This window comes from Sabethes cyaneus, chromosome 1 (genome assembly GCF_943734655.1).
Source record: "Sabethes cyaneus chromosome 1, idSabCyanKW18_F2, whole genome shotgun sequence".
Classification (NCBI taxonomy): domain Eukaryota; kingdom Metazoa; phylum Arthropoda; class Insecta; order Diptera; family Culicidae; genus Sabethes; species Sabethes cyaneus.
In genome coordinates this window covers 157,305,068-157,320,210 of record NC_071353.1, presented here as the reverse complement: position 1 = coordinate 157,320,210, position 15,143 = coordinate 157,305,068, and the positions used below count along the sequence as shown (strand labels likewise).

The 15,143-nt window shown below is 41.8% G+C and overlaps 1 protein-coding gene across 7 annotated transcripts in view; it reads right to left on the bottom strand.

The window, feature by feature from the left end:
- Positions 1-1,161: 1,161 nt before the first annotated feature.
- Positions 1,162-15,143, bottom strand: part of LOC128735922 (protein sidekick) — a 262,328-nt gene continuing 248,346 nt past the window's right edge. For 4 of the 7 annotated variants that reach the window (XM_053830405.1, XM_053830410.1, XM_053830426.1 and 1 more), the window contains 6 exons: positions 12,414-12,692; positions 11,966-11,986; positions 11,080-11,400; positions 10,673-11,013; positions 1,317-3,711; positions 1,162-1,254 (listed from right to left, as the gene is read on the bottom strand). In XM_053830405.1, the coding sequence (XP_053686380.1) occupies positions 3,469-3,711; positions 10,673-11,013; positions 11,080-11,400; positions 11,966-11,986; positions 12,414-12,692 (1,205 nt within the window). In that variant the 3' untranslated portion in view covers positions 1,162-1,254; positions 1,317-3,468. The remainder of the gene's footprint in view (positions 1,255-1,316; positions 3,712-10,672; positions 11,014-11,079; positions 11,401-11,965; positions 11,987-12,413; positions 12,693-15,143) is intronic. The other 3 variants (XM_053830416.1, XM_053830420.1, XM_053830431.1) reach the window with 1 other exon arrangement.

The following is a 15,143-nucleotide window of genomic DNA, read 5'->3' as shown; positions in this document are numbered from 1 at the left end:
AAAAATAGCTAGAAAACTTGAAAAAATTGGTGGCAATATAGTTGCCACTGCCCGTCTAGCGCAAAACGTTGGTGGCAATATGTTTGCCGCAGCCCGTTAAGCCCAAAAAACATGTTCTCGAATGTTGGTTCTAAGTTTTTGGATAAATCCGCATAATCTGTCACAAAACGCCGTAAACTGAATATTACCATCCAAAAAGTTTCCAATTTAATGGTTTTTCTACGAATTTAAACCAAATTTACTGTTGACACTCAAAAACCAAGATTTGTTCTCATAAAAGTGGTTCGTAAATTACCATTTTTACAAATTCAGCGATTTAAAAACATAGAGAATGTTGCCAAAGTTGTTCATTTATTGAAAGTCGTGCCCCGCACTTCGATCGCCGCTCGTCTTTTAACACCTTCAAGCGCAATGTTGAATAGCGGGCAGGAAAGGCCATCTCCTTGTCGTACTACCCAGCGAGTGGGTCCGACAATTCACCAGAGATTCCCATACAGCACTGGATTCCATCCATCGTAGCCATGATAGGTCTAGCAAGCTTACCCGGAAAGCCGTTTTCATCCCAAATTTTCAGTGTCGGTGGGGACTCGGAATTCGCGGCACTTTCAAATGATCTGTCGCAGGGTGAAGATTTGATCCGTTATGGAAGGACCCTCAATGATACCGGCCTGATAACTTCCCACGTGGCATTCAGGATAGTGACCGTTCGGTAGTTTTCACAATCCCGTTAAACGCCTTTCTTGTAGATAGGGCAAATAACCACTCTGTCTTTCCTGCTAGGAAGTTGTTTTAGCCTTGACCTCCAGAATAAATTAACTGCGAGTGATCGGCTTCAGGCAGTCGATATTTTTAGCTTCAATAGGGTCGCCCGGCCTTCCAAGTTTCCTTCCGGAATAGTGCCATTCAATTAGCACCGACCTAAATGGTGTAATTTTTACAACGCGAGCAGGCATTCCGGTTTTTAGGAAACCGGAATAAGCAAAGATCGAACTGCTTTGTCGCAAAATTGAATGTTTTACCACAGGTTTTACTTACCTACTGTTATGGAGCCCTGCATCTGTTGTATGTCCATTTTATTCCACAATCAAACATGATACGTTTCGATGTAAACGCTTCTCAATAGTATTTTTACGAAAAAACTATTAGCTGGTTTAGGTCAGTATCAGTAACCGTTGCTTGGCGACGTGTTTACACAGTTGTTGACGACAAACATGTCTTTTGACCAGCAGTGGGGTAGCCTCACAGCACAGGCTACTAGATTTGAATAAAATCGTGAGTCAATTATTGTGAAATTATGACAATAAATGGGAACCTACCAGCGTTTAGTGGTAGGTAACAGTGTCTAAACATGACACTCGGGTATACTTCTTTTCAGTTCCGCTCAATAACTTTAGCAGTAGACTAAGTACATTTGACATTTGTTTTTCATTTTGATTCGATACAGTCATCGTCGTTAACGATTAGAAAGATGTACAAGTATGTTTGCATGTATGTATGTATGTATGTGTTTGTGTCTATCTCTGATTGTATGTGACCAGTCGTATATGGTTTATATTCAAATTCACGCACGCAGGTAATCGACAGAGTCACATTCTTTAACGGGTGTTGCGTATTATTTCAACTTCTAAGTAGGTATATTTGCATTGAAGGCTTTTTTTGTATAGTTTGCTGATTGAGAATGAGAGGGTTCATAAAAAGCTATTGTGTTTGTTGTTATTCGATTGTACACCATCATCATATGTATTCACAGGTTCAAACGCGCGCGCTTGTGTGGTTGTGGTTGTGTATCTCGGTATAATTGTGTTTGTGTATCTCTTTTCCATCTATTGTGCTCTCTAGAATATTAGCTGCATTCGCACTAATAACTGACGTGCTTTCGATATTTTTTTCTCTTTCGATTATTTTAACCTATAGATGATAGACTATATCGTGTGGATTCGGTGTTTCTCTCACGACGTCCAATTTGATTCCTTATATTATGCTAACTAGATAAAAAATAATGTAGATCTTATCATAAATTACTACTCTGCTGTATAAATTTTATACACAGAAAAACATTTACAGTTTGTTGTTCGTTCACTAGTAGTGATTGTAACTAGACAATTTTCTCCGGGGAAAGCTTGCTCAAAACCGACTCCCAATAAATTGCCTTCCCATTAACATTTGCGATTGTTCCTTTGCTATTTACAGTTTACAGTAGTTAGTCAATTTCAACATAAAAAAATGCATGCTTTTCCGTAAGCGACTACGTTCTTTCGGCTATACTTGGTAAGGCAACTGGGAAAATGTGTATCGTCTGGAACGTATTATAGTTTTTTTTCTTTTGTAACGAGAAAGAGGCAACATAAAATAAAACAAAAATCTAAAACTCTCATTGATCTTCCATTCCACTCACCCCCTGCTCCAGGACAGGGATCATATTTTTCGATCATCACATCACACACGCGATTAATGTTCCGTGGCCGTGGAGGGGGTTCGGGTGTGCTTTTGGTCGGTACAAGAATACTGGGAAATCGAATGTGTGGCAGTGAATCAGATTGTAAAATAAGTACCGCAAATCTAAAATCGGGCAGTCCTTCTCGGTATGCAAAAGGTATATTCAGTTTGTGCCTTCGTTTGCTGTTGTTTCCTTTCTTTTTATTTTAATTTTTTTTTCTTGAGATCGAATAATAACAATGTACGTTTTGCTTATTGCACCACCTAACCAATAATAAATTGTTGCTTTTCATGCAATGTTTTAAAATTTCACATTCTGTCTGCAAAGTATGGCTCTTGCTACAACTTTTGTCTGCGTTAGTTTTGTTTTTGTCTCGGTATTGTACACAACAGCATAAATTTTTGTTTAGTATCAGTTCTATAATATTTTGTTTTAAAAACTATTTTCACTATCGTCAAAACGATTGCGTAGTTTTCTAAGTAGTTTTACGACAAAGTAGTAGCTAAATTGTGTCTAAACTAAATTTGAATATTCTACAGTAAAGAATAAAAATCAGTCACATTTTTGATTATGCTTTTCATCCCTTCCGGGCGGGCGGATCGTATACAAAATCAATTTCCGCCCGCATCCGCACAACGCGAAATGGCCTACTGTGTGTTGCATCTTTGACAGAATCTCACCCTTCCGTTTCGAATTAAAAAAAAAACAAACTGGTTCGCGTCTTAGCTAATTCTCATTCACTCACTCACTCACTCGCGAGTCATCCATCCACACTAAATTTTCAGGTGTAAAACTTTTGTATCACAAACAAGTTTCCTACAGCTACTACCTCTGGCATGCAGCAGCATGTCGCCCTCGGGCGGCGGCCGGTATCAGGACAGATGGTTTTCGCTTTTGCTCGCGCTGACACCAACTACGCTGCTGCCACCACCCGAACGGTCTACGACGGCCACGGCACACCCGTTGCCGGCGATCGTTCGGGCCTTCAGCTTGGCGTCCAGCTCGTCGAGCATGCCCTCGCAAGACGAAGGTCATACGAACGAGCTGAAGCCGGGCAGCGGTGCCCGTGACCGGGCCATATTGTTCACGATGATCTGTCCCCCGTTGAGGCTCATCACGGCCGAACCCTCCGGTTCCGAGTCCGTGTAGCTCGAATAGTTGCGCACCGGTTTCTGCCGCTTCCAGGACTGCCGCAGCGAGTCGTTCACGTTGGCGTAGTGATTGACGAACGAGTGCGGGTCGGACCGGACGCTCTCGTTTTCGCTCTCCGAGGCCTGTGGGGTGAGGGAAAGTGGACATTAGATAAAAATTATAATCAATCTATTTTTTAAGGCGGTTTGCTTCTAGTAAAAAAGAATCTCAAATGATATCATAAACAAGGTCGCCTAACTGCCGTTGTTGGTATTAAGATTCCCAACCAGCTTTAATGCAATCGCAAACAGCAAACGTGTCTAGTGAATAAGACTTTGACGGTCTTTGGTCGCATTTATTTTTAGTCTAATCTCCCTAGACCCCTCTGTCAGTCAGGCGTAGATTGTCTTGGCGGTCGCAAAGTCCCTGGCTACAGTTTATGAAAATCGTGCCTCTCGATTTCGATGCCCACTTGTCGGATCACCCCGTCCAGAGCAAGGTTGAACAGCATACAGAAGTAAGCCGATACGCAAGAAACACATCACTCGATCCAATGTACATAGCTCTGATCAGTGACGTCAGTTTACTCGGAAAACCGTGCTCGTGCATTAGCTGCCATAGCTGGTCTCGATCGGCTATATCATACGCTGCTTTGAAATCAATAAAGATGTGAGCCGTTTGCACGTTGTATAGAGCCGGCGTTACAGCACACGAGGCCCTGTGCGGATTAAAAACGGGGCCTTTTTTGTGTGTCAAAAGGGCATTGGGTTAAAGGTCACTGTGTCGAGTAAATCATTCGCCTTTTACTAAAAGGACACTGTGATAGTCTTAATGATCGTCTTTTCTTCCTGTCTTTGATTTCTGTACTGAGTTTACGGACTGTTTATACCCGATGATGAAATTAAGCTAGATAGTTGTAATCCTGTACCTCATTTCTACACGGGTAAAATCAATGTCCTTTTAGGATTTGTGTTCTATACCCGAAATGGAGTAAGAACGAAACTTTCGAAGTAGTTATGCCTAGATATAGCGAGAGCCCCGCAATTACAGAGCAGGAGCGCTGAACTTTCAAGTTCAGAATTACAAAAACGACCGGTGTCTGTATCACTCGTTGTTTTTTGAATGATGAAGAGTTGTCCTGAGGAGTCCCCTTATTATGCGCAGCCCACTGTTTAACTGTTTAGTCTACAACCCTGTATTTTCAATGAGATGCTTTCTTAATAGCATAATCTAGGTTCATTACTAGTTGAGCCCGAATCTTACGATCTGGAAAATATAAATGTCTGTTCAGAATTCAGAAAACTGCGGATACATTCCATTGGCCAGTGTTTGCGAAGATGTTTAGTCTTTGTATTAGTTCTTTGAGTTCTTATATTGCATAATATAGCTCAAAGATGTTGTGCATAAAAGAGTCATAGCCGGAAACTGAAACAAATCGTTTTTATGGTCGTATTGGATTTTATTTAGCTGAATAAAAACATCTGGCTGTTTGCAACATTTATGTAGAGAGTAAAATGTTGCTTAGAAAATTCTTGATCGTCTGTTATCATTAACTCTTTTTAACATTTTGCGACTTGGTCCGGTTTGATTTAACACCGACCGTAAGATTTCGCGACAAGCAATCGAATTGAGCAGGCGAGTCGAGCAGTCGAATCAAGCAATCGAGTCAAGCAGTTGGGTCGAGTATTCGAGTCGAACAGTCAAGTCGAGCAGTTAAATCAAGCTGTTCAGTCAAGCAGTCCGGTCGAGTAGTTGAATCGAGAGGTCGAGTCGAGTAATCAAGTCGAGCAGTTTAATCGAGCAGTCCAGTCGAGCAGTTAAATCGAGCAATTAAGTCGAGTAGTCCAGTCGAGCAGTTGAATCGATTAGTCCACTCGAGCACTTGAGTCGAGCAGTTAAGTCGAGCTGTCGAATCAAACAGAATTCAAGCTGTCCTGTCGAGCAGCCAAATCGAGCAGTATAGTCGAGCAGTTAAATCAAGCTGTTCAGGCAAGCAGTCCAGCCGAGCAGTTGAGTCGAGCAGTCGAGTTGGGCAGTTGAACCGAGCAGTTGAGTCGAGCAGTCCAGTCGAGCATTTTAATCGAGCAGTTAAATCGAGTAGTCCAGTCAAGCAGTCTAGTCGAGCAGTTGAGTCGAACACTCGAATCGAACAGTTTAGTCAAGCAGGCGGGTCAAGCGGTTCAGTCGAGCAGTTAAGTCGAACAGTTGAGTCGAGCGTCGAATCGAACAGTTGAGTCGAGCAGTCCAGTCGAGCAGTTCAATCATGCAGTTGAATCTAGCAGCCGAATCGAATCGGTCGAATCGAGTAGTCAAGTCGAGTAATGCACTCTAGCAGTGAAATCGAGCTGTTCAGTCAACCAGTCAAGTCGATCTGTCCAATCAAGCAGTTGAGTCGAGCAGTCGAATCGAATAGTTCAGCCGAGCAGTTCAGTTAAGCAGTCCAGTCGAGCAATCAAATCGAGCGATCTAATCGACCAGTCCAGTCGAGCAGTCTAGTCAACCAGTTAAGCAATCGAGCAGTCCAGCAGGCGACCAGCGAGATGACTGAGAATACAACCCATTGCTACGAAAGCATGACGTCCTCTCAGGACCCTGTTTTTAGTTACCTCTTATGACGTCCTGGCAGAGACCTGGTTTTCGGTACAGGCATAAGCCTTTTATATAAATAGATTGAAGCTCAGTCTGACAACAACCAGTATAAAGGAAGTAACAGTATGGGTTATTCGCCTAGTAAATAAGCAAATGTTTTTGTGGGGTTTATAATAAGCCCCTCTAGTAAACATCCCAACGTGTTACTTAAACTACTACTTACTTAGATAGTCTCGTAACAAGCTGCGATAGCTTGTGAAAGAATCCATCGCCCACCAGTGACCAAAGGAAGGGTGGGAGAATTCCTTGTGGACTTGTTTTCATCACCGAAATCGTATCTCCCAACGATGCTGTGATTTTTCTCCTTGTAAGAATGGCTTGTTTTGAAAGAGAGCCGCAAAAATTGAAGCAAAGGACGCGTTATCGAAAGCGCCTTCAATATCAAGGAAAACACAAAGTGCCATCTCTTAATATTTGAACGATTTCGCAATTAACGTCACAGCTCAGTGCAGTGCAGTTTCCGTAGATTTACCGTGCTGATATGCATGTTGATTTCCATGCGACGGAGCGTTCTTTAATACTCAACTTGAGACACGTTGATGCCAGACTTATTGGTCTGAGAACCTTGCATTGTTTTCTCTTTTTTATCATCCTTAGGTATGTCTTTAGGTATCTGCATACTTTCCACCAATTCTCCGGAATATATCTCAAAGTGAAACTGGCTCGAAAAATATTGATAAGCTCGGACATTATAACGCTATCCATTTTCTGTAACAAAACGCGTAGAATATCATCCGGATTTTGGTTCAAAAGAGCCAAATGTCCATTTGATTGAAGATCTGTCGGATGGTGAAAATTTCAATCCACAGCGCGGGCGCGAAGCCCCAGAAAGCCCACAGACTCGCCATTTGTTTATAGACTTCAAGGTGGCGTACAATTCAATTAAACGAAATAAGCTGTGGCAGATTATGCTCAAACATGGTTTTGCAATACAACTGTTTCGGCTGATAGGTGCTACCCTTGATGGTTGAAAGGTATATCTGCTTTATATCCGCAGGTACACGAGGCACGGTTACGGAGGCTGGAGGTTACGCATTATCCAGCCGTTCACCAGCGTACCTGCCTTTTAATTGGGAGAATACCATGATTGGACCGTCTACCCTCTAAAGACTTAAGATAACCACGCCGCTTATTGAGAAATTTGAAACCTTTGGAATTTTCGAACGGAAGGTGCGTTGGAGCTCCGCAAATGACGCGAATGACGAGAATGCAACATCGTCGAAAAAGATAACGAGTAGAAGTGATCCCAGATTGCTTCCTTGCAGAATGCCCGAGATGTTGATAAATAGCAAAGAAACACATGGACACATGTACCTAACAGGCATGCAGGGTGAAAACCACGTGGCCAATCTACTGGAAGCCTCTTTTCGAGTACGATGCTGGTCTGACAAACCAGTTATCATATGTTCGAATCTTGGCTGGGCGGTTGTCTCGTACTCTAATGGCCGGTTGAGAAGTATGTCAACAAAGAAAGGTCATGGCTTAGAAAGACGTTTAAGACTACCTTCCCGGACGAACAAAAAAGATCCGCACAAAGTCTCCTCGCATAAAAATCGTGTGTAGTAATTCTGCAATCGTACGAATGCCTTGATTATAGAACCAAGATTCTTACCATGAAATAGGAATCCTCGAGATTCTAAAAGCAGGAATCTGGTGTTTAGTAAGGGTATACTTGCTTAAATTGAAAAAACTAATATTCAATGGGGACCATAACTTCTCGTCGCCAGCCGTTCGGTCTGGGTATGATCTGCAAGTCGGCTGCCACTGGGGCGATCCATCTATTCCGATGCGTTTCCTTTCGCCTCGTTCCTGTCGGGTTGTTGTTAAAAATCCTTTTAAGTGAGCTGTCGTCCGATATTCTTACGACATGGCCTGGTCATAAGGTGCAAGATCAACGGTGCACAACACATTTCGTTCATGAAAAGTGCGGAGCACACACTGCTGGTCTTTCGCGAGCATGACCCATGTCTCGTGACCATCTTATCAGATCGATCACATCTACAGAATCTGCTTCATGTTCGCAATAAATACAGCGATTGGTACCATCTGCTTGCGCAGTGCGAAAGCGTTCTTTGAAGAGCTTGAGATCCGAAGACTGTACGTGTTCCGGAAGGTCGCAATGTAGAAGAGGAGCTTTGGTTGATAAAGGGGAGAAATCTGTAATAACTTGTGATAGGCACCTCCTCTACGATAGTTTACGACAAACCATAAGTGAAGTTGGGTCAATTCCAGAGATGTCTGCGAGAGACGTAGATGGACATTTACTTAACAGATCCTAGTTACCAACAGCTAACGACTTCTTCAAGCTTGCGACGTGCAACCAATTGTCATTGCGCGTTGTACTAAAAGTTCTGCGCAAAGGTATCTTGGACCGGAAACAGAAGAAGATCACTGTTTACCTTGAACACGATTATCACTATCACGAAGGTTAGAAAAGAGTCATCCTTCGGCTGCCTGTTCTGTCAGTATACGAATAAGTTCTCACCGAAGCTAGCACAGTAAGGATTCGTCACGCAAAAGTTTCGCTTGCGTCGGACCACGTTCGCCAGACAATTCTTACTGGTAGGTAACAGATCTGCCCTTGGTTACTCGTACTCCAACTGGTACAGGTGGAATATTGGCTACAGGGTCTGAGAACCAGCTTGCAAGTACCCGCGCGAACCAATGATAGGTATGGATTATCTAACCATTCACTTATCGTTCTCACAGTTTAACTTGATCGGGTAGATAACACCACCTTTCCACTCCTGGTGGCTGTTCTGCATCCTGAATTCCTTCCTTTTCCTGAGAATGATGCAGCCGCTCCAACTTCGCATGCTTCTGCTAAAACTAGGCAGCTCTTTTTCTCCCGGAAGATTGGGTTTCGCTGCATCTTCTACTGTCTGTGTCTTTCCACGTTCCGACGTGAGGTACTGCACATCTTGATCGCTCGCCCGTGTAGTTTACAGCGACGTCTGGCTGCTTTCGATGCGCAAGATTTTCCAAAGCTAGGGCCCATAAAGAACTACCGGTCTAATAAGGGTTTTGTACATTGCCAAGTTTATACAATTCTTAATCGTAGCGTCCTGTGAAGGGCAAAATATATTTACTCGTATTGTTGTCCACGATTTCCAGATATTTCAAATACACGAACCCGTCTACCAAATTTAGTATGTCGCCGTCATCGAATACCATCCATGGAAGACGACGCATAATCGGCTCCTTTGAGCCTCTACTTTTCACGGATTTGGTTTACGACGCAATTATTTTTAGCTCGATCCTCTTAGATTCCACTTCCAATTTGGCGTAGATTGCCTTCGCCGACGCAAAGTTCTCGGCTATAATATCAAAATCATCTGCGAAGCCTAGCAGTACTTTTGTCACACGTTTCGATGCCTGCTCGTCGGATCACCCTCTCAAGAGCGATGGTGAACAGCAACCAACCCTCGCCACGTCTCGAAGGAACTCAAGAGTGTGGCCGAGACGACGCGCACAAAACACATTACTCGGTAGCTCTGGTCTACCGCGCCAGTTTGTCCGGAAAATCGGTGTTCGTGCATTATCTGCCATAGTTGTTTGCGTTCGACTGAATCGTATGTTGCTTTGAAATCAATAAAGATATGATGCGTAAACACGTTTGATTTTTATCGTTTCTGCGTGATCTGTCGGATGATGAAAATCTGCTCAGTAGTGGCACGAGCTCTCATGAAGCTCGCTTTTTTTTGTTTCGCCTCCTTCTGGAAAATCGCCATCGAGATATTTTGCGTAGAACATTATCTAGCAAAGATCTACACCTGTTCCTGGAGGACACAATCAACAGCCGAATCGACAGTTTAACTTGGCGAAGAAGAGTCCTCAATTCTTTTAGCACTATTTAGCATAGTCATCAGTTAACAAAAAAAGCCAACGGTCCAAGATGACTGCCATGTGAAATCCAGAAAAGGCGGGGAACAACGAAATGAAATTATCAACCAGTGACGAATTTACAGATAGTATATGAGCCGCTGAGAAACCGGCCCTGTGATGTCGGTATTCTTTAGGTTTGCGATGACAATTAATAATTCAGTTTTTTACATCCATAAAATGCCTTTAAAGCCATTAAAATCTCGTAAAATGTAGGTGTTTACAGGTTTCGGCGGTTTACAGGTGGACAAACGAACAGACAGCCACAGTTGCAGCGTGCGCAGAAAGGCCGCACAACAGGAAAATCATCTGAGCTGACAAGTTAAAGAAATAAAGAATTGAGTTTGGCAGCCTTTTGTAGACAAATGCACTGGAGAATTTTTCCAACACCCTTTGATAAATCAGATCCAAATTGGCAACGTTGTCGTTTCTAATTTTGGTCATAAAGCCATCATAAGACTATGATGAAACCGATATTGTTACTCAGGTGTCGTGTTGTTCTTTTAGAATGCGCATTCCAAAAAACGGAAATTATTCACGCCCCTCTTGCCCACAGTCCCAACCGACACTAACCTGCGAATCGCTGGAGCTCACTTCGGACGGCTTCTCCGTTACGCTACTGTCGTCCGGATTCTCGTCGTAGCACTTCAGACTTTCCTCGTCGCTGTGGTACGCCACCGAAGCCGGTGACGGCCGGGGTGGGGACTTGCCCAGCGATGCCGCAGCAGCAGCGGACGTTTGTGGTTTTCGGGTACCCAAAATCGTACCGGTTCGCCGTCCCAGCGTACCGGTCCCATTGAGGGTTCCATTGGCACTCGTTACGCCGTGCCGCGAACGGTACAGCTCCAGTGCCAACTCTTGCCGTTCGTCAATCGACATGGCCATCGATTCTTCCAGCGTTTTCTGGGCTTCTTCTGTTAAATGGAAATAAAAATTTGTGATTTATGGGTTTTAAGGGTGATTAAGAGAAAAGAACTCACGTTTGTACTTGTAGCTTTTGCTTTTAACGCACAGCACCGCGATAACCATTATGATGATGATGATCGAGGTGGCCGCCAAGGCCACCATGAACCAGGTCTGTCGGTAGAACGGTTTCTGCTGCAGGTAGCCGTACTCAAGGTACAGTTTCGACGGTGTTAGGATGGCATCGTCCGAGTAAACCGGACAGCTGATGCCGTACCGGTTGTACGCGATCACCCGGAACTTGTACGCCGTCGACGGTAGCAAACTCTGGAAGCTGACGGTGAATTCCTGGATGGGACCGTTGGTGGTACGGGCTACCGTTTCCCACCGGGAGTCGTCTGTGCGTGGTGAAACAATCAATGTTGAAAAAAATTAGACGGTTGTAAGAGGTTCGTTGATTAATTACACGGTCCAAATTACCATTCAAGCTTGATTAGTAAAAGCAACAACTATATGTTTTTTTAATTTGTTAGAAAAAGCACTACAAAATTTTAGGTGATTATTTACAAAACACTACAAAAATTAACTTCCGAACTAAATCTACGAGAGTGACAACTCTAAAATTGAGTTAAAATACACCATCCATTAGAGAGCTGTTCAGCCAAATTAGGTTAAAGTGCACAGACCAAATGGCGCTGTGAAGCGCCGAAGTGCAGCTAAATGGCCAAATCGCGAGCAAATAAACAAACGAAAAAAAAGGTTAAACGATGATTGGACGCCAGATATCGTTAATCATCATGCTGTTGGCAAACAGTGAATGGACACATGCAAACGGGGGTGAAAAATAACAACAGGTTGCGTGTGAGTGGTCCCCGTTGCAGGCAGACAAACAGACAAAATAGCGACAACATGGACAATCCCATTTTACGTGTTTTTTTTTCGTTCAACAACATAAATACTTACAATTGTAAAAGTGTTCCATATCTACGCTCAATTAGGCATGTTTTGTTTCGTTTTTTTTTCGATTATTTATCAAGGTGAACAAACGCCCACACACACCATTCATGGATTGGCGCGACCAACCAGGAGAACCGGGTTGTGTTTTGTTTTTTTTTTCACAATCGGCACACACGGGAAAGTATACACGTTAAGATAGAATGATAGAAGGGAAAAAAGAGTAGAAAAAATGGTGAATTATAGTACTACTGCTACTTTTCACGCTACCCCTCTTTCTGACTAAACTAAAAACTAAAAAAAAAACATCCTACGCCTCACCAGCATGCAATTGGCTTCCCAACCCGGCTAACACCTGCTCGCTTTGTACAGAATTGCGAAAAAAAAAGAACTATGCAAAACTCGCTTCTAGCACGTAAGCTCCGCGCTCTAGCAACAGCGGCGGCGTGTGACTTACCTCGTTTTTTCGTTTCAATGTAGTAACCTAGAATCGGGCCCTTGCCGGACGGACCGTTCGTCCAGGCCATGTCGACGCTGGCCTGCGATTTCGATAGGAGCAGATCGCGCGGCGACACGGGCGAGCCTTCCTGCGGACCGGTGGTCACGTTACCGCTCAGTGCCGGCCCGTAGTCGATGGTTTGCGCTCGCACCGTGAAGGTATAGGTGACTTCCTCCTCCAGGTTCTGGATCAGTAGGCTCGTGCCGGAAACCTTCTGCTTGACTTGTTTGCTGAATTCTGTGTGCGAAGGATGAAACGGTTTAGTGTTACAATCGAATGGTTTCGAAGGGGAAACACCTAGAATAGCTTCAAGGGAAATGAGTAAACGGTTTAGTTTGATTCTCTCCGATTTGAATGACCCCATTTTAAGACTTTTCTTTGCTGGCACGGTAAACATGCAATAGTCTTAAATAAATAAAAATCGGTAACTTAAAAAGTCAATAGTTGAGTGATTCAGAAGGTCCGGCTTAGAAATTTCTAAAAATGTCCCAAAGTCGTGGCCGAAATATCATAAAGTCTAAGACTCCAAGCGTTGAAGCTCTGAAAAAACCAGCCGAAGGTCCAAATAAGGTCTGAATGATCTCTAAAGGAAATCTCTCAAGGAAAAGAAGTCTAAGAGAAGTTTAAGACAGCTTAGAATTAGTCTAAAAGAAATTCAAAAGTGATTCAAAAAGAAGTCTAACAACGTCTTACAAAAGCGTAAAAGAAATCCAAAGCAAATTTAAAATGATTTCCAAAAAAAGTTTAAGAGAAATCTGTAAGAGTTTTGAATCTCTAAAAATATCTAACAAAGACCTAAAAAGTCTATAAGGATTTCTAAAACAATCCTAAAAGAAGCAGCTCTAGAAGCTCTAAAAAATCCTAACAAAAGCCTAAAAATAGTCTAAAACCGATCTAAAAAAAACCCTCAAATGTATAACAAAAAAAAAACAGAAAGAGCTCTGAAAGTAGTCGTAAAGCAGTTTAAACGAAACTGTACCAACTATGGCCGCAGTGGACCGTGGACTATGTGCTGCTTAGGATCCCTAAAAAGGCCTAGAGAAGTCTAAAAATAATGTAAAAGAAGTCCAAAAGAAATCAAAAAATGTCTAACAAAAGTCTAAAACCAGTCTTCCAAAGACAGAAAAAACTGAACAAGTCCATGTAAAAGATCTGAAAGAGCTTCTAAAAGAACTCCAAACGAAGTATGTCCAAAAGAAGCCTCAAAATAGTCTAAAGGAGACCTAAAAGGACGCTACCAAATTTTAACAAAAGTTTCAAATACCTCTGAAACAAGATTAAAAAAGTCTAAAATCAACCTTAACGAACCCTAAAGAAGTCTGTATAACACAAAAAATCTAGAAGAACCCCAAGAAATGTCAAACAAAAGTTTAAAATAATCATCAAAATGTTTAAAAACCTAAAAGAAATCTAAAAGAACCCTAACAACTGTCGAAGGAAAGGCTTAAAGGATTCTAAACAAGTCTAAAAGAACTTCAAACGAAATCTAAAAGAACTATATATCAAACGAGATTTCAGGGATCTCTGGAAAGGCCTAAAGAAGTCTAATAATTGTTTAAAAGAAGTACGAAAGACACCCAAAAACCCCAACAAAATGTTTGATAGAGGTCTAAAATAAATCTAAAAGAACTCTAAGAGAAGATTGAAAAAAGAGTCTAACAAAGTCTACAAGAAGTCCAAAACAAATCTTTAAAAAATCTCAAAAAGTCGAAGAGAGATTGAGCAAAACATACTAAAAGCCTACGAGAAATCCGTAAAGTTTTAGATCTCTAAACGAAATCTAACAACGAAGTCTAAAACAAGTCTTCCAGAAACAGAGAAAAAAACTGAATAAATCCATATAAAAGATCTGAAAGAGTTTCTAAAAGAATTCCAAACGAAGTCCAAAGGAAGTATGTCTGAAAGAAGCCTCAAAATAGTCTAAAGGAGATCTAAAAGAACCCTACCAAATGTTTAAAAGTCTCAAATACCTCTGAAAGTAGATTGAAAAAGACTAAAAGCAATCAAAACGAACCCTAAAGAAGTATGCATAACACAAGAAATCTAGAACAACCCCAAGAAATGTCTAACAAAAGTTTAAAACAATTATCAAAATGTCTAAAAACCTAAAAAAATTATAAAATCTAAAAGAACTCCAAAAATGTCCAAGGAAAGGCCCAAAGGATTCTAAAACAAGTCTAAAAGAGCTTCAAACGAAATCTAAAAGAGCTTTAAACGAAAACTCGAAGAACCATATATCAAACGAGGTTTCAGGAAAGATCTCTGGAAAGGCCTAAAGAAGTCTAGTAATTGTTTAAAAAGAGTACAAACGACACCCTAAAACCCCAACAAAATGTTTGATAGAGTTCTAAAAGAGATCTAAAAGAACTCTAAAAGAAGATTGAAAAAAGAGTCAAACAAAGTCTACAAGAAGTCCAAAACAAATCTTAAAAAAATCCCAAAAAGTCGAAGAGAAATTAAGCAAAACAAACTAAAAGCCTAAGAGAAATCCGTAAAGTTTTAGATCTCTAAACGAAATCTAACAACGAATGAAGCCTAAAACAAGTCTTCCAAAAACAGAAAAAAAAACTGAATAAGTCCATATAAAAGATCTGAAAGAGTTTCTAAAAGAACTCCAAAAGAAGTCCAAAGGAAGTATGTCTAAAAGAAGCCTCAAAATAGTCTAAAGGAGATCTAAAAGAACCCTAC